The sequence below is a fragment of the Scardinius erythrophthalmus genome (genome assembly GCF_964197995.2).
Source record: "Scardinius erythrophthalmus genome assembly, chromosome: 1".
Lineage (NCBI taxonomy): Eukaryota > Metazoa > Chordata > Actinopteri > Cypriniformes > Leuciscidae > Scardinius > Scardinius erythrophthalmus.
In genome coordinates this window covers 16113739-16134628 of record NC_138221.1, presented here as the reverse complement: position 1 = coordinate 16134628, position 20890 = coordinate 16113739, and the positions used below count along the sequence as shown (strand labels likewise).

Below are 20890 nucleotides of genomic sequence, written 5' to 3'. Positions count from 1 at the left end.
AGGAACATGATGTTGGTTGCCTTATGGGCAAAGAAAAATGTTTGATATTGAACTAGTTTTTAACTCCTGAAGGTCATTAGACATGGTGGTGGCTAAAGATGAGAACAGCTTGTGATGAGTCAAGAGAAATTTCTGAAAAACGAAGGTTAGGTGAATTGAGTATTTAAACTAAAAATAACCTTAGAAAAAAGATCATAGCATAATGTATTTTAGATTATTGTAACGGTTCTAATTTGAGTCAAACATTTGTATTTTGACATTTGTGAACTATTAAGGATTGACTATGACTATGATTATTTTAGTTACAGTCCTAGGAGGCTGTTGAAAAGATTATTTGCTTATAATGAGAGAGAAAGAGACTGCTTGAGTGGAGGAAGAGGATGGTACTCTGTCTGTTCTTCTGTTATCAGTCAGCCAAAGAAAGCTGAAGCAAAGTAATAATTATGCACCAAAACAATCCAGCTGACTTTTCTAAAATCAGATGAATAATGAACAGACATGCTTTGAAACTGGTTAAGAGGCCATAAAAACATTAGATAAAAGATACAGGAAAATGTAAGGTTAAAATGTCATTTAAAATTTAAATCTTTTTAGAGAAAAGATATGAATAAGAAATATGAGCAGTTCATAGTCAGGGATGAGTGTGAGTGTTAATTCATGTTTGTACAGTATGTGTTAGTTTAGGACAACTATTCTGTCTGAATAGTGTGTATAAATTTGTCATTAACCTCTGGAAAGAGTGTTTTAGCATTATAGATGGGTTAAGGCGAATGACAAATTTGAAAAGTAAGCTGAGGATTGTGAGTCAATCTGATGAGAAGGCAACACAGAACAGGATGAGCTTTAAGTTGATTGATCATCGAGCTCTGTCTATTTATTATTTTGGTCATTTATGATGTGCAGTAGATTTGAATTACTTTCTGGACAGGTTTAGGTATTGATGTGTAAATTAGAATTGTGAAGTCGTAGATAGCCGTCAGTCATGTGTTGAGAAAAAGTTATAGATTTGACAGCAACAAACACGTAGGCTAAGTAAATATCAGATTATCCAGAGAGCCCTTAACAGTTATGTATTGTAAAAAGGGGGAGATTGCTATTCGACTGACGTTGACGAAGTGTGCACACCACGACCTGACCTGACAAGAATGCAAATGTGTACCTTGAAATGTAAGTCGCTTTGGATAAAAGCGTCTGATAAAAGTAAGAGAATTTTATTATGTTAAATTTATGCACGAGATGGGTGTCGTGCATCAAGAGGAGGATGAATATGCTCATGGCGGGAACAAGAGAACGCACAGTAAAACATGTGGTCAGATGAGTCTTTGAACTTTTTAGTATGGATAATTTGTATTCAGGCCACAAACAAAGACATTTCGGCCTCACAGGTGGGAAAAACAGTAAATCCAGGGGGGGAGGGCTAAACCCATTGTCTTCACAGCAGGCTGAGAGGTTATCTAGCTTTGACCTCATTGGTATATGAGGACAGTAAAAGTCCAGGAGGGGTTTATTAGAAGAACTTTATTTGTCTAAACCAGCTAGATCTGGTTTACTAAGGGGCTCACATTTGCTGAAAGCCATCGCACAGGTGGGAAGATAAATGTTGGGAGGACATTGGGTTTAATTGTGTGCATTGTTTGTATTTTAAGTGTGCTAATAACAAGAATTGTTTCAACAGGAAACGCCGGAGCAGATGTGGCAGCACAGCAGAAGAAAAAAAAAAAAAAAAATTTGTGACAATAACCTCAACATTTGTTTTTCTTTACAGAAGATGCAGACTTTTGCGCATGGCATGAGCAAAGTGAAGAAACACTGCCTAACCCTGTGTAATGCCTAACTTAAAAATTTTCATTTTGCAGGATGTCAGGATGGATTGAACCAAACAGAACTGATTCTGTATTGTTTTGTTAACATGAACAACATGGGTTGAATGTTTTTTTTCAGGGGAACAAGGACCCTGAGTGCTATTCAATGAGCAAGAAATTATCCGGTGATATGTTTCAGGTTGAAAATTTCACAGGTCACACCAAAGGAACGACAAGACACGCGCTCACTAACAAAATCACTTAAGGCCTCCATTCGCAGGTGACAGTAGACAGTAAATGACTCATTCCAGTAGGGGTGCGATCGTGATCTAAGGGAAAATCTTGTAAGGATTTGAAAATGACTGAAGGATGTTAGACCTGGGTCCAAGCATCTGACCTAAACTATACCAACCAACATCAACAACCTCACACGCCAGCGCAAAGAATAAAGTAGGGGATCAATGATATGTGCTAGAAACAAATCTCCCCTGCCAACGTTGGAAAAAATCCTCTCTACGGCATGCAAAGTGTCATATTGGTGAAGATGGAACGTCCATGAGGCAACGAGATGATCAACATATCTGGAGAAAATGTTGACCAATTAATGGTTGAAGAAAAGTTTTGCGATTTTATTTGATTGAATCAAATTAGGGCTTAGTATTGATATACATGAAGGGTATAACTGTTCTTGAATTAAGACTTGAATTAATTCTATTCTTAAAGATTTAATAGTATAATGGGTTTGATTAGAAAACAGAAATGAATTTTTATTATTTTATTGGTTATCAGAGAATGATAAACAGGGGGGAGATGTTAATGAAAAATTCATTGTTCTTGTGTCCATTCATTTAAAACTTGTTGATTTCATTTGAGTGTGTGTAAAAGCATTTCTAACAGCTGAATTGGGGGTAGGAAAGAGCAGATGTAATAAACCAGATAGCCCGGGGAGATAACAAACACCTAGGCACGAGAAAGAATCTTAGTCGAAGAATACAGGATGTCATATAGTAGGGTCCCAGGCCCCCTCCTGAGGAAAGCAGGAGGTCATTTAGACTGTAAATGAAGGCCTTTTGGCTTCTCAGGGACAAAGAACAGCATGACCTGCCCGGGGGGGGGGGTAGAACCAGTCCATACTAGATGTCTTTAAGGAAATTTACAGAGACTGGGAAAGGAGGAGTCAAGAATGTCAGAAACCTGTATAAAATGTCTCAGTTTTATTACGTCAGTAGGCTTTCTGTTTCACATCTGGGTGGCTGCGGTTGCGAAAAGATTCCTCAAAGAATAAAGCCTTTTCTTCTATATTACAATTTTGCCTTTTGAGTGTTGTCTTACACCTGTGATGCTGTTTTTCCAAGTGAGATAAAAATTGCTTTTACACTCGGAAATTAAAAACGTCACGATACCTAAATTTATCAGTATCGATACTTAAAAAAAAAACGCCTCCCTATGGACGTCTGTGTTTTTTTCCTGACACGCAGCAAAGAAAATGCCGCTGTTAGTGTCATGTGACAAAACACTACAGCGAGATGGCTGCATGTGCAAGCACAAGTGGCCCACGACTCGTAGAAAAAGATGACGCGAGGAGTGACATATGGAAGTACGTTGCCTACCTTGCTCTGCACGGTGCACCGATACTTCAAACGTCACGATTCCTTAATTTATTAGTATCGATACTTCTAAGAATGACCACGTTCCAGATTTCTAAGGCCGACACACTGGCTGCATGTCCGTTTTTATTTCGGCTCCCATGTTAACTGCCTGCGTGACACACGCGTCTGGGCGCAGCTCGAGACGCGCGGAAAGCGCGTGCATGCCAGAAATAGAACCGACGCCTATTTTTCACGCGACACGCAAGCGTGTTGGAAGCGTTTCCAGGCAAAATTGAATAGGAAAAGATGTTTCTATGTCATTTTGACACAAATACATATTAATCAATGACATTTTGATGTTTGAAAGTTTTGACAAATACAATATAAAATACAATATGATTTTCAAATATTGCACCTCTCAATACAGAACGAATTATTCTGTAGCCTATTTTGCCATCAACACTGCCGACATTGTCTTTGCTGCTATATATTTAGCCTATGTTTAACATGAAGTATAGGCCTTCCACAACTCTCTCCCCACATGTTAAATATATCACCAATGAGGCTTATCATATGTTACCAATATTAAACATTGTTTAATATAATCGCTGTTCATATTTTTATTCAAAGTTCAGAATCAAGATAAAGCTCTTATGTTTCTTATGATAAATAAGATAATGCTGCTAAATTTATATATTTTTTTACCTTGAATGTCATTGCTCCAATTTATTTTTTATTTTGATATTTCATATTTTGTTCAAATGTTTAATATATCTGCTGTTCATATGTTCATTTATTAGTGTGTTATATGATTAGAATGTGTTAGTTTGACACTTTCAAGAGTGTTGCCTCTCGCAACACCGGCACAGAGTTACAACATGAACACTAAGAGAGTAAAATATGAACACCAATTCTGCATTACCTACTTTAAAGAACTGTAAAATACACTGACAAATGACAAATCATGTATTCTGAAAAAAATAAATTCACTTTGAAATAAACACTTACACTTCACTTTATATTACTCTTTAAAAACTTTATTTCAACACAATCCAGAAATTTAAATTGTAACCTTAGTCTGGGATCATAAAAGTGGTTTTCTCAAAGTAGTAATTAAAATAATAACATTTTATATGCGCAGAAACTGAAAGTGATCAGATAAAGATCACCACAAAGCACTATTGTTCCCAGAGTAAAACACTATTCATATTTATTAGTATTGATTTAATGTCTCACGTGGCTCATTATAGGCTCAATGTAAAACATTTAGCAGTATCGTTTCCTTTAAAAACATTGCTATGCATTTAAATTGCAGCTTAATAACATTTAGAATTGTAAATCATTTTAATCAAACACTGGTGAAACAACCACTTATGTCTGTAATGGTGACTTGATAGCTAGGACTGTAACTGTAGCTAGGTGAGAATAGGTGTTCTCTATTACACAACCATTGTAAACACTCCGATAATAACTGTACAATGTCAGGTGAGTAGGCCTACACACACATAAACACAATAGTAGTGTGACACTAGTAATAATATAAGCATAATGCTAGCGAACTTTATGCTAACATTCAGCATTTCAACTGAGTATCCCAGAATAGACAACACTCATAAAAAACCTAAGGCACCAAAATACACATAAACATTTACACCAGGGTAAGTTACTCACATGTCTCTGAACGCACACATGCACAGATAACGACACAGACGACAACTATGCACTTCAGAAATATCTACGATGTGCTGCCCGTGGTCACTCTCACTACTAACGCAAAACCATAGACAGTATCAAAACGATCTTCTTCTTCCTCTTTTGGAGTTTTATGGCGGTTGCCAAACCAGCTGAAACTGAAAGGTGCATTTACCGCCACCAACTGGACAGGAGTGTGAAGTGTTAACCGAGTGAAGTAAATTAATAATAATTAAAAAAAATGATATATTAAACTTTATTCAGTTAACCAATCCTGTTTCCCTTAGATACCTCATTAAAGCACCATAAACACTGTCTCTTTCTGTGCGTTTTGAAATATGCTATTTACTGACACTGTATTTTCTGTAAAACGAAACCTATCAGTCAGCGCAAGTGTCCTCTTGGTGACCCCACAACGAAAGCGCTGATTGGCTGATCCCCGTTACCCCGAACATAAATAGCAAGTCCATCTTTACAATGTCTATGGTGTTAACAATATTTGAAGTCAAATTTTGGTTCGTTGTAAAATGATCAGGGATATGCAACTTTAGGTAATAATTAATAAATAAATAAATAAATTACTTTGAGGACTCAGTTTCATTGATCATTTAAATTTCATTTTTAAAATAAATGTTTAATTGCTCAATATAAAACAATAAAACCACTTTACAGTCTAAAAACATTCAGTTACAAGATTTAAATGGCTCTGAAGCAAAGACATTTCAGATATGTTTTGAAGTAACACCACAGATGTAATATTGCATAGAAGGTTTAACAATTAAAAGTTTACTGAGCAAAATAATGATTTTACAAGTATAGGATTACAAGAAGTATCTACTCTGATAAAAGAACATTTAGAGAAAAACTGCATTAAAATAATATAATTAAAACAATCCGCAACCTGTTTCTCTCTCTCAACCCGACTTTGTAATGCAAAAACAAGCTTGTAGTCAAAGGAGAGCAAACTGAACTGAACTAAAGCAACTGGCCTCTGGAAGAACTGACACTTTAAGAGCTGAACACGGTATTTCCAGTATTTCTCCCCCATCTCCTCTGGACATGAATCGCCATCACTTACAAAGGGTTAAGTACAGAATTTGAATTATTTACATACTAAATATGATTTTCAGATCCAATCCCTTTTATTCACCCTAAAACCTAAGCTGGATGTGCTGGGTATCTGAACTTAATGGTGTGTCTGGTGGAGTCAAGGTGCCCTGTTGTGACTCTCTGTGCTTTCTTGTCCTGTATTCTGCCTTATATATTCTCCAGTTCTTCCTTGCTGCTCTCTTTCCCCTCGCTGGGAGATCTCCTCTTCTTTTATTAACGGTCTGCTGTTTCTTTTGAAGGAACTCTGCTCTTCTAACAGGGTCTGCATCTCTGCGCTGTCTATAAAGACACAGCAGTTAATCTTGCCATACCTGACAAGAGAGATGACCATGGATGTCCTTTGTGTTTTATTAAAAATACAACATTTCTGGTTGTATATTGTCTGTGGAGAGTCTGTGGTGTTACAGAGAAAGCCAGTAACACCACAGACAAATGAGCTTATAAAAAATTTGATTAAAATATCTAAAATCTGCAAGTTATCAACATAACAAACAACAAAATTCTGAGATAATTAAGTCAATAATTCAGAAAAACAGAGCAAAAACTTTGTTTTCATGAAAAATGATCTCGTAATTCTGAGATAATTAACTCGTTAATTCAGAAAAACAGAGTAGATTTTTTTCCTTCAAGTGAATGCAATACGCTTCCGTAAATAAGTGTTATCTTACCGGACATATACTTTTCCCTCCCACATTTAAAAAGCATTATTACAGACACTGTTGTTCACAATTGGTATCATCAACTCCTGCAGTTCATCAGAAACCTGGATGTCTGTGACACAGATCAGAGGACAGATTTAAAACATTTCTACACTGTAATACATTGACCTGTAAATTAATGGTAAACACTGGCAATATAATTCACTGTTAATTGTGCAGTTCTTTACTGTAATCTACAGTGTGTTGCTGTAAAAAAAATAAAAAACATGCTCTAAATTTAAACTCAAGTGAATTTATTTCATTTGCAGAACCCGACTGCCTTAATTTGGCCAACTGCTATTAAACGTTTAAACTAATATTTATAACATGCTAGTAATGTGAGCATATTATTACTGTGAATTATTACCACCCGATGGACTGTCTGATCCGCCCTGGCCACCTGATAATTGGCCTGCTGCGCCCTGGATGCTTGTCCGGTCTGCACAACTGGGCCCTCATTATATTATGGAATAATAATAATAAAAATAATAATAATTTTAGGCCTATTTGTGGAAAAAAAATATATATTTGAGTTACATAAAAGCTTTTTATTTGTTTTCTTCCTAATTGTCCTTGAAATAGTGGTCAAGACTATCCTGACTATCCTGACGCAGAACTGGCCAATAATGGCAGCGTTCTGACGTAGATCCCGGAAACACTGCACTGTGTACAACAACACGTGTTGGAGAAGCGTGTGCAGAGCAGAGGAGCAGTAAATGAAGATATAAACAAACCCAAGAATTTATGATTTCTGTGCTTTTCACATTCACAATGTAATACGCTTGGATTTAACTAACTGCTAAATTTTATTAAATGCTGCATAAACTAGTTTCAGAGCTCTGTACAGATCATTAAACAAAAACATCTGCGTGTTTTAATTGGAAAGTTAGTTTACATATTTATATAAACAATAACCATTGGGGAATGTTCTATATTTGGTAACTATTTCTATGTGAATATTAAAAATGTCTATGTTGTTAAAAATAACTATCCTACGTTCCCAAAACAATAAAAAGACAGGAACCAAAAACTAACGTTAGGGGAACGTTCTGTGTTTGCTGGGAAGCCCCAGAAGCAAATGTAATACTTGGCTTTCAGAACTGAAAATTATAGAATTATTCCTGAAGCAAGAAGAATCAGCAGACAATAAAATTGGACGATAACAACAAGATGTTGATAAAATTATGAGTTTAATCAATCATTACTTGAAGTACAAAAAATTATAAAAATTAAAACTAATGAGACAGATCTCTGAAAAACAATGAATGAGTTCAAATTAATATCAGATTCATATCTCTGTTGAAAGTGTTACGGCCTCTTCTTCAGCTCCTGAACATGAAAGTGTTTTTCCGGTGTAATTTTTCTGGTGCTCTTCTTCTGAATGAGAAGGCAGAAGTGATTTCAGAACAAAGGCCTGAAACTCTTCCCGCATTGATCACGTGTGTAAAGTTTCTCTCACTGTGGATCCTCATGAGATTCTTCAGACTTAATTTACATTTACACACATTTTTCCTTTCTTGTTCACATCCATCAGGTCTAAAAGAAACATTAAATCAAGTGAGATTTCAAATGAGAGACAAACGTGAAATGAAAAGTGAAGCTCAAAGTCAAGATCACTGATGAGTTCAACAGTCATAATCTCATCAAATCTGGTCAACAACTGCTGTCACGATTATGATCTATTTTAATGTCATAAAGATTATGTGTTATAAATCACTAGTTTGGTCATGAAACAATGTGGACGAATGAATGAGGAATCAAGAATAAACACCAACCTCTTTGTTCTTCAGTATCTTGATGTTTCATTCTGCAGGTTCTGGATCACTGGCGTTCTCTCCGTCCTCTTCTTCCAGATGTTTTCTGGCAGTTCTGCTAAAAACAAACAAGTTTCATTTCTTACAGACATGACGAGAGAGGAATAATCAATATTTCAGACTCTGAACTAAGTACTAAGGCTAATCACATGTTGAAAAATATAGTGACCGTGATCATGTAACTTAAGATTATCAGGTTTTGTCGAAGCCACAACAACACAACAAACAAAACTAACATAAATCACCTAGTGCTGAAACAACACAAGCCAAGTTTTCCTAAACATGAAAATGCTTCATATTCAGCACTTCAAATAAACTCTTAAGCATACAGTTTAACACGTCGTTCAGATGCATGTGATGTTTACTCTGATGTGGTGTTCCCTTTGTGTAACTTATTAACCTTTATTTAACCAGGCAAATCACTGAAGAACAAGCTCTTATTTTCACCAACAGCTTGACAGAAATAAAATCATACATTACAAAACACATTCATTTAAAACATTTACAAGCTGTGATAAAAACACTCACTAGTACATATTGTTACGTCTAAAGACGTATATTTTTGTGAGCTACATTGTACTGTAGTATGTTTTCTTTCTGTTGTTTTTGTTGTCTCTTGCTCTCCTTTGGCTCCTCCCACTCTTTCCTCTGGCAGGTAGCTGATTGCATCTCCACCTGCACCTGCTTACCATCCAGGAGGGAAGCAGTATAAAATCCGGAAGAACTCTCAATCGTGGAGAACACATGTCATAAGGGGCGGTATTTTTATAGGATTCAAAAAACGGTAAAGAAAAGCAAAATAAGTCTCAATATAAGTAGAAGAGAACAAATTATTTTTACACATTTACGAACAGGACATTCTAATTTAAATTACACTTTACACATTATAGGAAAGCACAACACAGGTTTATGTGAGGTTTGTTAGATGAGACGGTAGAACATGTTTTTAAGGAATGTAAAGCATATGAAGAAGAAAGGCGGATTCTTAAGGAAGATCTTCAAGCAGTAGGGTGCCGGGAATTCAATATAACTAATATATTAAATGATAGTCCAAATTCAAGGAAACAGATAAATGTAGTTATAAAATTCGTCACGAATTGTGGGTTATATTATAGGATTTAGAAATTAGATCATTCTCTTCACACTCCATCACAGTAGGTGGCGGTATGCGCCTTTGAAGTTGGTTCGCAACCCGCCATAAAACCAAAAGAAGAAGAAGAATCGTGGAGAACTCTTCTCCAGAGCATGGTCTGTGTCCTGCCTGGTCCTGTTGTTTGGAGCTGGTGTGCCTTGTAGATCTGTGCTGTAACCTGCTCTCTGTTGAATGTTGTTGCTGAAGGGCCTGCTTGATTGTGAAACGCCTCAATCTTAAAACCTCTAAAGTTGTAAAGCCACCTTTGATTTATGTTCCTTAAAAAGCTGTTATTCTTCTGATTGTTTGTTGTTATTTTCTTTTGTTTGTGATTTGGTAACTGTAGGGAGGTGGGCGCCATTTTGTTTTTGTAGCCCCTTTTTCTCCTGTTTTGTGGCTAGGCAGGGAGTGAGTTCAGACTTCTGTTATTTATTTGTATTTTCTTTGTAAGGCTTATTAAGAATATAAAAAACAGGTAGATCTGGCTTTTTGTTTCTTATTTTGGCATTGCCCCCTTCTGAAGCCTTTGTTTCTTCCCTAAGCTATGTTAAGAGCCTGTTGAATTAAAAAAAGAGTTAAAAAGAATCTTGTTGTTGTGGTGCTGTGGCAGGGCCCAGACAAATGCTCTTTAAAATTGTAAAATGTTACGTTCTGTTAAAAGAACCCTAGACACTCATAGGACGTAACAATATACATTTACATTTAGTCATTTAGCAGACGCTTTTATCCTAAGCGACTTACAAATTAAGACTAGATTAAGCGAGTCATCATGAAGAGGAAAAAACAAAAACAACGCAAGAAGTGCTCAAGATACGAAGTTCAGGCATTATCCAGAGTAGCATAGGCCCGATAAGTGAGGTTTTAATTTAGAGAGAAAGGGTTTTTTTTTTTTTTTTTTCTATGTGGTTAAGTGCTCACGGAAGAGATGGGTTTTCAGCTGTCTTTTGAATGTTGTCAGGGATTCTGCATTCTGGATGAGGGTGGGGAGAGCGTTCCACCAGCATGGAACTGTGAATGAGAATGTTCTGGAAAGTGATTTTGTGGCATTCTGTGATGGAACCACGAGACGTCGCTCGTTCACCGAGCATAGGCTTCTGGTAGGAATGTAGACTCGTAGTAGTGAGTGAAGGTAGGAGGGAGCTGAGCCTGTGATAGATCTGTAAGCAAGCGTCAATGCCTTGAATTTGATGCGAGCAGCGAGAGGTAGCCATCACTAATAACGTATACCCCAGTGGTGTAGTCTACGTGATACGCAGGTATAGGCCTACGCTGTATACCCACTAGAAAAGGCCAAGGATTTGCGTATGCCCACTTAAAAAAACCGTGAGGATACGTATCAACTTCGTTTTGTGTCAGAACTTTCACACTTTCATTCATAAATTCACCCCGTCTGTGTTTGCGAAGCGACGGATCGAATCGCGGAATCCAGTCACAAATGGAACTTGCTATATGCAGAACGTCACGGAATTTGGCTATTTTTGAATGAATAAATCAAAAGTAGCTGTACAATGAATCAAATCTCGATATGGACTAGTGTCTATGAATATTAAAGCTAAAAGAGACTGCAATTGTTCTACGCGTCTCTGGGAATGAGCGCTCAGTGTGTGCTCCACTACACACACACACACAGAAGCATGTGTGACTCACGCTCGTGGGGTTTTCAGCGTTTCACTGTATTGAGACATGATGTACACTGTAAAAAATTTGGAGTAGGAATTACTTGAAAAAAGCTTGCTAATTTTTTTCACTCAGAAAATGCTAGTAAATTTACAACGTTTGCCAAGTAAAACCTAAACATATTTATCAGTAGCTTTAATTAGAAATCTTTAAGTTAAATTTACTTGGAATATGTAATTAAGTAAACTTTACTTAACCTAGTTAAGTAAAAGTAACAAAGATAATAAGTAATTTAACTTGGCTAGTAAAAGGTCGATTAACATCAATTTAGTTGAAATTTCCTTTGCATTACATTTCACTCAAACAATATTATTGAATTATACCAATCATTTATAGTATGTGCTTTACTTAGATTATTTAAGTAATTTATACTACATCATGTCAGATGTTAAGTCTCACGTAAGTGCAAATACAGTACCTCAATACTTGGTAGACAATACACAATGACGGTAACATTTGATGGATCATTTTTGTGTTTGAATGTGTCATTTTGAGCAGAAAATTTACTCGAAATGTCACAAAATGGCAAATTACTAATCCTGACAACAAAAGCAATGATAAAACAGTGTAAATACAGCTGGAAAACAGTGAAAAATGAACCTCATTAATTATTCAAGGTCCAGTGCATGATGGGAACCCCAGTATCAGAAAAGTTGAGTAATTTTTACTTAATTTTATTGAGTAGATATGTACGCTTTCATTTCTACTCGCTTGAATTAAGTACTGATATGGAATTTACTTAGTTTTTTTAATTATTGCCTGGACTAACTTTTTCATGTAAATTACATTGTTTTTTTTCAGTAGTATTTACTTAACCAAAAAATCATTTTTTACAGTGTAAGCTACACATGTGCATTTCATCGCAGAGCTGCTATGAGAGTCACTTGATGAGAATTTCACCATTTCATTTGATAAAACTATTGTCATTCATTCGTTTCATATACACATAGAAACTGTAATGTTTTTACGACAACCTGTCAATATAAAAGTTCTGTATAACTTGAAGAAATTATAACAGAAATATATTACTATTGCACAGAGTATACTTCAGGCCTAATAATAATAATTATAATAATAAGTTTATTAAAACACACAGAAACTCAAATGTCTACAACCCACCAAAATAAAAGTTTGGTCTAACTCAAATTAATTAGAAAGAAATTGCACAGTAAAATGTATTTTAAACTAACATTTTTTTCAAAAACACCATTTCTAAAAGTAAATTTGTATTTGTGCCTTTAATGCTTTAAAAAAAAAAATTGTTAAATTGTCAACTGATAAAACCTGTGCTTATTCATATAAAATCTAAGGCTAAAGGTAGCTCTTAACTGACTGAGTTAGATGGTGATTAACACTAAACAGTAGAAAATCAGTCCAGTCTCCCCAGCTGTAAATGTCATTGGCTGTTAAAGTCTTGAGTTGCTTATAATAAATTGACGTTGATAACACTTAGTATTTCATAATGCTCTCAATTACATGTCGATGCATACTGTATGCATTAGTGAGTGTGGTGGTGCTTATGTGGTGACGGTCTGGAATGGTTGAGTATGCGGCGGCGGGGGCGCGGGGGGGTGTGTGTGTTACATTAGAGTATACTCACTACAAAAAACGTTTCGGTTACTCACGTAACCTCTGTTCTCTCTAGAAGAGGGAACGAGTATTGCGTAGTTGCTTACGCTACGGGAAAGCCTTTCTTTCTCGAGATACTGAAGCCAAAAATTATCCTTAATTTTTATAATCTTGTCAACGCAGTGCGGCAGCCTGCAGACCTAGGGCAAGCTTACTAGCGTGCCCATTGGCTGCCCTGCGGCAACTGCAGCAGCCTACCGCTGAGCCCTTGGCGTGACGTCACGACCAATGAGCGCGCTTGGCGCGCTTAATGCGTCACAGCCCGCGAAAAGGGGTGTGGCTTAGCGTATATAAACAGGGCTCGGAGGCTGCTTCTCTGGTTTCTGTCGCATGAAGCGAAATGAGCTCGTGGTGCGAGCACGGCGGGCTACGCAATACTCGTTCCCTCTTCTAGAGAGAACAGAGGTTACGTGAGTAACCGAAACGTTCTCTTACGAGAGGTTCTCTCGTATTGCGTAGTTGCTTACGCTACGGGAACGCCCTTGTCAACGCCGTGCGCGCCCAGCATCCACTGAATGAGTCCCAGGGAGAGCCCGGGGAACGTGATAGCAGAGAGCCGGGCGGCCCGAAGAGGGCTAGCGCCGTACATAAGCACACACTAGGGGGTTAGGAGCGGCACGGCCGGTCCGAACTGACAATTCCCTGCATAGTGCAGCTCAACCAGTAGAGCTAAATCACACAACGTAGCCCGCGCACAGATAGTGGGCTGGCATACGCGAGACTTAGACTGATAACACTTTCGCCTGCAAGGCGGGAACATCCAGGTTGTAAAACCTAACAAATGTGGAGGGGGAGGCCCAGCCTGCCGCTGCACAAATGTCATGAATGGGAATCCCGCTGGACCACGCCCACGACGAGGCCATGCCTCTGGTGGAGTGAGCTTGAATGCCCAATGGGCACTGCAGGTCTTTAGACGCATAAGCAGCAGCAATAGCGTCCACTATCCATCTGGACAGGCTGTGTTTCGAGGCGGCGAGACCCTTGGTGCGCCCGCCAAACGAAACAAAGAGCTGTTCCACCACTCGTTTGACTGAAGACAGTGCTATCAGAAAAACGGTTTTGAGCGTGAGGTATTTCATATCCACAGTTTCCAAGGGTTCGAAGGGATGCGCTTTCAGGGCCTCCAAGACCAGTGAAAGATCCCACATAGGAACCGAGGGGGGTCGCGGGGGGTTCATCCTCCTGGCTCCTCTAAGGAAGCGGATGACGAACTTGTTCCTTCCTAATGCGCGGCCCAGCTCTGAACAGAGAGCGCTGAAATGGCCGTGACATAGACTTTGAGCGTGGAGGGGGACCTGCCCGCGTCCAGTAACTCTTGAAGGAAACACAGTACTCGCGATACCCCACATGTCTGTGGATCGAGCCCCTTAGCAGTGCACCATCTGTTAAACACTGACCATTTCGACATGTAGAGCCGCCTCGTAGAGGGGGCTCTAGATTGTATGATCGTGTTCATGACCCCGTCTGGCAGATCAGCGTGTAATCGTTGAGGCTCCACGCATGCAGAGACAGCGCTCTGGATGGGGATGCCATATCGAGCCGCGGGCTTGAGAGAAAAGGTCTCTCTTCACCGGTATCGGCCAGGGGGCTGAGTCTGCCAGCTGTATTAGATCCGGGAACCAAGCTTGGTTCTCCCAGTATGGGGCTAAGAGGAGCACTGTGTGGCGCGCTTCCCTTGTGAGCGGCGCCGTTTGCGCGGCTTGACAGAGGGGAGTAACCAGCTGGTCTGCTTCATCCCCTGAGGCGACGGCAGTGCGGGCAGAGGCCGGCCGCTGCGCGTCGGTGAAGGGCGGGGGAGAAGGAGAGAGCGAGGCTCGCGGGAGGGGCTCCGGCGAGCGCTCAGCTATAACCACCGGCTCGGAAGGCCTTTGAGAGCGGCGTTTTTTCTTACGCGGCCCGGAAGAGGCAGCCGGAGAAGGTGGAGGATCGTGAAACATGGCGAGTCGAGCCCGCAGGGTCGACATCGGCAAGTCCTCACACTGTTCGCAGCCGCCCGTGAAGGGCGCAGGCTGCGTGGTCGAAACCCAGGCAGAGAGCGCAGATCACGTGGCGGTCTCCGTCGCTGAGCGCGGCTCTGCACGAGCCACAGGATGAGCGAGGCATTTGCAACAACGCCTCGCGCTCTTTTAGATGCAAAGTGTGTTGCGGGGCGAACACACAAACACATACAACACAGAGCAGTAAAAGGATATATTCGCCGGATAGCGAAGCAGGCAGGGAAAGCTGAAGGCGGCGAAGGCGGCCGGCGTCCTCAGGCTGAGATCCTCGGCGTGCTGGTCGCTTGATTCGACGGCGGCTTCCTCAGAGAGCAGCGATGCGTAGAGCTTCGCTGAAAAGACAGAAAATCAGAGAAGCAGCCTCCGAGCCCTGTTTATATACGCTAAGCCACACCCCTTTTCGCGGGCTGTGACGCATTAAGCGCGCCAAGCGCGCTCATTGGTCGTGACGTCACGCCAAGGGGCTCAGCGGTAGGCTGCTGCAGTTGCCGCAGGGCAGCCAATGGGCACGCTAGTAAGCTTGCCCTAGGTCTGCAGGCTGCCGCACTGCGTTGACAAGATTATAAAAATTAAGGATAATTTTTGGCTTCAGTATCTCGAGAAAGAAAGGCTTTCCCGTAGCGTAAGCAACTACGCAATACGAGAGAACCTCTCGTAAGAGAACTAGACTACACCACTGATATACCTTAATATAAGACAAGGTTTTTGTCCTAAAAATAGGCTGAAAAATGGGGGTTCGTCTTATATTCATGATATAGACAAAATCACGGGGGGAAAGGGAGAAAGAACAATAGAATAAATATGAAATAGTGACTGAAACGCGACCCATTAAGACAAATGATTTCGGCTATACTTGCATGTAAAATTAGAGAAGCAACATAAAATCTGTGTTTAACTGAAATAAAACGCTTTTTCCCAAATTTATACAACTCAATTTGTTCTCTTAACTCTTAATTTGTTCACTTCTGAAGCAGAAGTGCCTGACTTGTTAATTCGACACAAGAGAAGTTTCTCAAAATGACTGTCGGAAAGACGGTTGCGTTTTGGCAGGAAAATGTCCTTTTCAACACTAAACAACCGCTCACATGCGGCACTGGCAGGGACACCAGTATTGCACTTAATGAAGACTCTCTTCATTTTTGATAGACGCTGGAAAGCACTATCAGGTGTGTTTGCTGTAGACTGTAGATAAATGTTCAATTCATCCAAAACATTCTCCTGGTTTCTGGAGAAGTAGTCTGTGATCTCATCGCTTTCATTTTCTGGCTTCCTTGAAACAATTGTCTCTGCAACATGTGGACTGTGTGCTGCTGAAAGCTCCTGTTTTAGTCTTAAGATGATGTCATCTTTTTGTTCATTTGGTATGTAAGACATACGAAACATAGGATGTGAAGCCGTTGCCATGAGATACTTTTTACCGGAAAGGTAACTGAACCTTCTGTTCACACCACTGATGATGGCATTAACTAATGGCCCACAATATTGGAGGTTTTCTTGCTTGAGTGACTGCAACTTCTCAACAAGAATGTTGATTGTGGGGACCAAGACTCCGAGGTATGCCATTTTGTCTGACTGGAGAACATCTAGGGCCTTGGACACTGGTGCCATCACCTGTGAAATTACACATAAAACATGGCTGTATGCATGAGTGCAAAAATACATGATGAAAATCACAGGATGCATAAGTCATGTTGATTATTATATTGTTAAGAGTTATTGATAGGTAATTAACTTTAAAATAATTTACTAAAGAATTAGGCTACTAAAGTCATTGGTTTTAATCAAATTTGTATTTAACGTACAGTATATACCAAAAATAGTTTTATTTTACAAATATGGGATTCTATGAAACACTAAAAATATTTACATAAAATGATTGATTCAATACATCTTAGACAGTTCAAACTCACCATGACATATTCTTTGATGAATGTAATCTCTGATGGCTTCAGTCGTGGAATGTCCACTTTCTCACAAACATCATGGAGCTCCTGAGGTTTCTCTTCAATGCAAGTTTTCATACAGTCCATTGCATTATATGTAGAGTTCCAACGTGTAACATTAGGCACAACCAGCATGCATCCAAGTCTGTCTTTAATGTTGTCAGAAGCTTGGGTGCTTCTACTCTGCTTATTCCAAAGGCTTTGACATTTGGCGAAAGCTGCCCCCTGAAATCTTTTTAAATGAAGAATCGTCCACAGCTGCCTCAGCATCTTTGGTTGCAACCAAGTGGAGAGAATGGCAGGCACAGCGTTGATGGGCTGGCAAGTGGTAGTCATCCTTTTTGAGGTCTCAGAAAAAGCGCTATATAAATGTAACAAATTATCCTTTTTGGTCTCTTGTAGAAATGCTGCAACATCAGTGAACTCAACATCTGCCTCTTCATCATTTTCTTCATCATCTTCAGTCACTTTTTCTTCAGCTGCGAACACACTAAATGCTTTTACAAAATTTGAACCGTTGTCTGTAGTGGTTAACACAACTTTGTTTTGAATGCTGAATTCCATGTGGACACTTTCAAGCATCTCTGCCAGAGTGTCATAAGTGTGCCTTCCCTTGATCCTTCGGCAAGCTAAAGCCCCGGAAGAGATGGTAAGTGTGTCTGAATCTATCCAATGGACAGTGACTCCCAGATAGCTCTTGTGATTTGTAGACCATGCATCTGTGGTTGTTGCTACAAATTCCTGCTCAGACAAAACTTTACACATATCTGCCTTCATGGAAATGTATCGATCCTCTAGCATTCTGACTAATGTCTTTCTAGACATCACATGCCTTGAAGGCAGTACCTTTTTGAATAATTCTTTAAATTCTGCCCTTTCAACAATACTGAGGGGATGAAGCCCCTGAATAACAAAATTCAGAACCAGCTTGTTGAATTTTTCCTGGGAAACTGGTACCACCTCCCTCATGAAATACTGAATTGGTCTTGTTGAGCTTGAAGAACTCTGTTCTTGAATGGAGGGTGTCGTTATCTTTTTACTGAATTGTTGCTGCATTCTCAGTAACTCATTCAGTTTAGTTGGATGCAGTCTCTGATAGGCATAGGATAAAGGGGAAAAAATTAGAAAGAAAAAAAACATTTTAAATGCCATACTTTTAAATTATTATTATGCAAGACAGAAATATATAAGCCTACTAATAATACAACTGCGCAACAACATAAAGGAATGTTCCCTTTTAAATTACTTTTCATTTTACACTAAGGTAGCTAAATGATAACAGTTGTCTTAAAGGTCCCATGACATGAAATTTTCACTTTCTGAGGTTTTTTAACATTACTATGAGTTCCCCTAGCCTGTATATGGTCCCCAAGTTTCTAGAAATTTCAATCGATGTAAATCGAGCTTTTGCTATCTTTCTCTGCCTTTGAGAAAATGGAGGCTTATACGCGCTGATCTTGAATCTCCTCTTTATGACATTATAAGGAGAAATGTTACCTCCCCTGTCTCTGCTTTGCCCGCCCAGAGAATATTTTCTGCCCATGAGAAAATGCGATAGGAAGTAGGAACGCGCGCGTGCGATTTTAGTTTGTCCACGAGAGATATCATGGCTTTTGAGCGAGGGAAGCATATCAATTGCTCAATAATTGGATGTACAAATGAACACCGAAGGGTCAATACAGAGCTGGGCTTGCTGAACGTCTGAAACTAAAGTCTGGATCACTCTCTTTGGCTCAGCTACACACCTCGGACAAGTAAGTCAACTAATGATATATAAGTGTGTTGCTTTACTGTTTATGGTTATCTAGATTGTTACACGTAGAATGTGGCTGTAACATTAGCTATGCAGCTATGCAGTTTATGTGTGTGAATACACACACTGTAACGCGAGTATTGTACACTTCTTTGTTATTTGGATAACCGTTTTCCTGTTGGTTATATGGCGCGCGCGATATCCGCATTTCAAGATCGCAGAGCTTGATGTAATTGTAATAAGATAAATAACTTACAGACGTTACAGATCTCTCATTAAAAGGCAACAGTAGGTTAGCGTTAGCTACATGATAATAACTGTAAACCATCCGAATAAAGTACCGTATCCAGACATAATATTTTAGGCTACGTTTACACGGAAACGATCTGAAGAAAAAACGCAAAAGTGATCACTTTTTATTCTGCGTTTAGACGAGTGTTATGGGGGGGAAATCTGCGTGCATACGGTGACGCAAAAGTGTGTGAAATTCAATGTAGTGTGCTCTCCAGGCGGCTAGGTGGCAATGTGAAGCACTGATCGGTGCCTTCACTGTCTAGCAGACTTTTGCGTTTTTACCGTTTAGACGGGAACGCGACGGTGGAGCGTTTTTAAGATTTCCACTCTGGAGGGTGGTTTCACTTTTATGCGTTTTTAAGCCCCAAAAACGCCGCCGCCGTCTAATCCTGCTGGAGCCGCTGAGTTGCAACTTCTTCATCCGTTGCTTCTCCATCCAGATCAGATTCTTGGTCAAACTGAAATGCTTGAAAGACTGCGTGTCTTCGTGCCATTGCTATATCCAACGTAAACATGCACGCCACGGTACCGTTGAGCAAGATGGTCAAGGCCACACCTACCCTCCACCTTGCACCGCCTTTCTCCTCCTCATTAGTATTTAAAGCTACAGACACCGAAACGGCCTGTCTGAAGGAAGCTCATTCTGGGACTGGCTTATAGTGGCTATAATTCTGCACCGAGGCTGAATTTTTGGAAAGAGATTTCAGATACAGCACTAGGGACCACTAAGGCCTATATCAGGGTTCACCAATCTCGGTCCTGGAGGGCCACTGTCCTGCAGAGTTTAGCTCCAACCCCAATTAAACACACCTGAACCAGCTAATCAAGGTCTCACTAGGCATACTAGACACTTTCAAACAGGTGTGTTGGAGCTTGTTGGAGCTAAACTCTGCAGGACAGCGGCCCTCCAGGACCGAGATTGGTGAACCCTGGCCTATATTAAAGCCTAAAAAAGTAGCATGTCATGGGACCTTTAATTTCTCCACTTGAAAGGATTAAACACTTGAGCTTTTATTTTGGAGGAAAACTGTGACGAGACCTTTATGTTTCTATAACATTAAAAACACTTTTCTATTACAAATCGAGTAAAATGCTGTAATTATCTGGCTGCCCACACAAATGTAGGAAGTTATGTGAACGTTAAACAGCATAACTGGTGTTTGAAAAATGCACGTTAATCTCGCTCACATGCAGTGATAGAGCTCGCAGAATTTACTGTGAAAGAAGAACGTGAATCACAAGCTGCTTGTGAGCACAGTTCGGTTCGCTCTGAAACCAGTCACAACAAATCTATACAGCAATTTAATTAGATCAAAGCCTTTGTCGTGCGATAAACAAACTAAGATTACATTTTTTGTTCAACTGACAAACACGATGGCGCAAACATTAGTGGTCTTTTATGTTCATTACCAAACTGGCGGACAGATATCATTCTGTATACAACTCGGAAAGTAGCCGAGTTGTATCATTTCTCCCGACACTGCTGGCGTTCTTACTGAGCATTATCAACGTGTTTTCTTTTAGAACTTCCTTTTTCTAGATAGAACTTCCTGTTTCGAATGCGCATGCGTCGCGTCTGAGCGCGTTGTTGTCTTTGGAGCTCCATCGATTGATTTATAATTCTTGATTTCTCTTTAAACTCACTTACAACGAACATTTTCTACTTTTCCTCACCTCATAGTTATAACGCGGATTGTTGAGCAGACGCGTCTCAAGCCTTGTGATCCAACGCTGGATACTCTTATAGGTTACGTCCGTGG

The 20890-nt window shown here is 39.6% G+C and overlaps 3 protein-coding genes across 7 annotated transcripts in view; all 3 read right to left on the bottom strand.

Annotated features, from left to right (window-relative positions):
- LOC308691596 (uncharacterized protein) overlaps nucleotides 1-5198 on the bottom strand; it is a 30741-nt gene extending 25543 nt beyond the window's left edge. The window contains exon 1 of the mRNA XM_081366988.1: nucleotides 5063-5198. The gene's annotated coding sequence lies outside the window, so the exon portion shown is untranslated. The remainder of the gene's footprint in view (nucleotides 1-5062) is intronic.
- A 2847-nt stretch (nucleotides 5199-8045) lies between these two features.
- The window catches only part of LOC308691089 (uncharacterized protein), a 115747-nt gene continuing 102902 nt past the window's right edge, over nucleotides 8046-20890 (bottom strand). For 4 of the 5 annotated variants that reach the window (XM_081365977.1, XM_081365975.1, XM_081365976.1 and 1 more), the window contains 2 exons: nucleotides 8667-8763; nucleotides 8046-8427 (listed from right to left, as the gene is read on the bottom strand). In XM_081365977.1, the coding sequence (XP_081222103.1) occupies nucleotides 8694-8763 (70 nt within the window). In that variant the 3' untranslated portion in view covers nucleotides 8046-8427; nucleotides 8667-8693. The remainder of the gene's footprint in view (nucleotides 8428-8666; nucleotides 8764-20890) is intronic. The other variant, XM_081365979.1, reaches the window with a different exon arrangement.
- On the bottom strand, nucleotides 15721-20240 carry LOC308691690 (uncharacterized protein). The gene is made up of 3 exons (XM_081367183.1): nucleotides 20059-20240; nucleotides 17051-19882; nucleotides 15721-16751 (listed from the first exon to the last, which is right to left on the bottom strand). The coding sequence occupies exons 2-3, from the start codon at nucleotides 18233-18235 to the stop codon at nucleotides 16071-16073; spliced, it is 1866 nt and encodes a 621-aa protein (XP_081223309.1). The 5' UTR covers nucleotides 18236-19882; nucleotides 20059-20240; the 3' UTR covers nucleotides 15721-16070.

Bases quoted from the DNA above. Each gene is read 5' to 3' on its own strand.
- LOC308691690 (XM_081367183.1), bottom strand. From the start codon at position 18,235: ATGGCATTTAAAATGTTTTTTTTCTTTCTAATTTTTTCCCCTTTATCC. The intron at 16,752-17,050 runs GTGAGTTTGAAC...GTAATTTCACAG, and splicing joins TCATCAAAGAATATGTCATG to GTGATGGCACCAGTGTCCAA.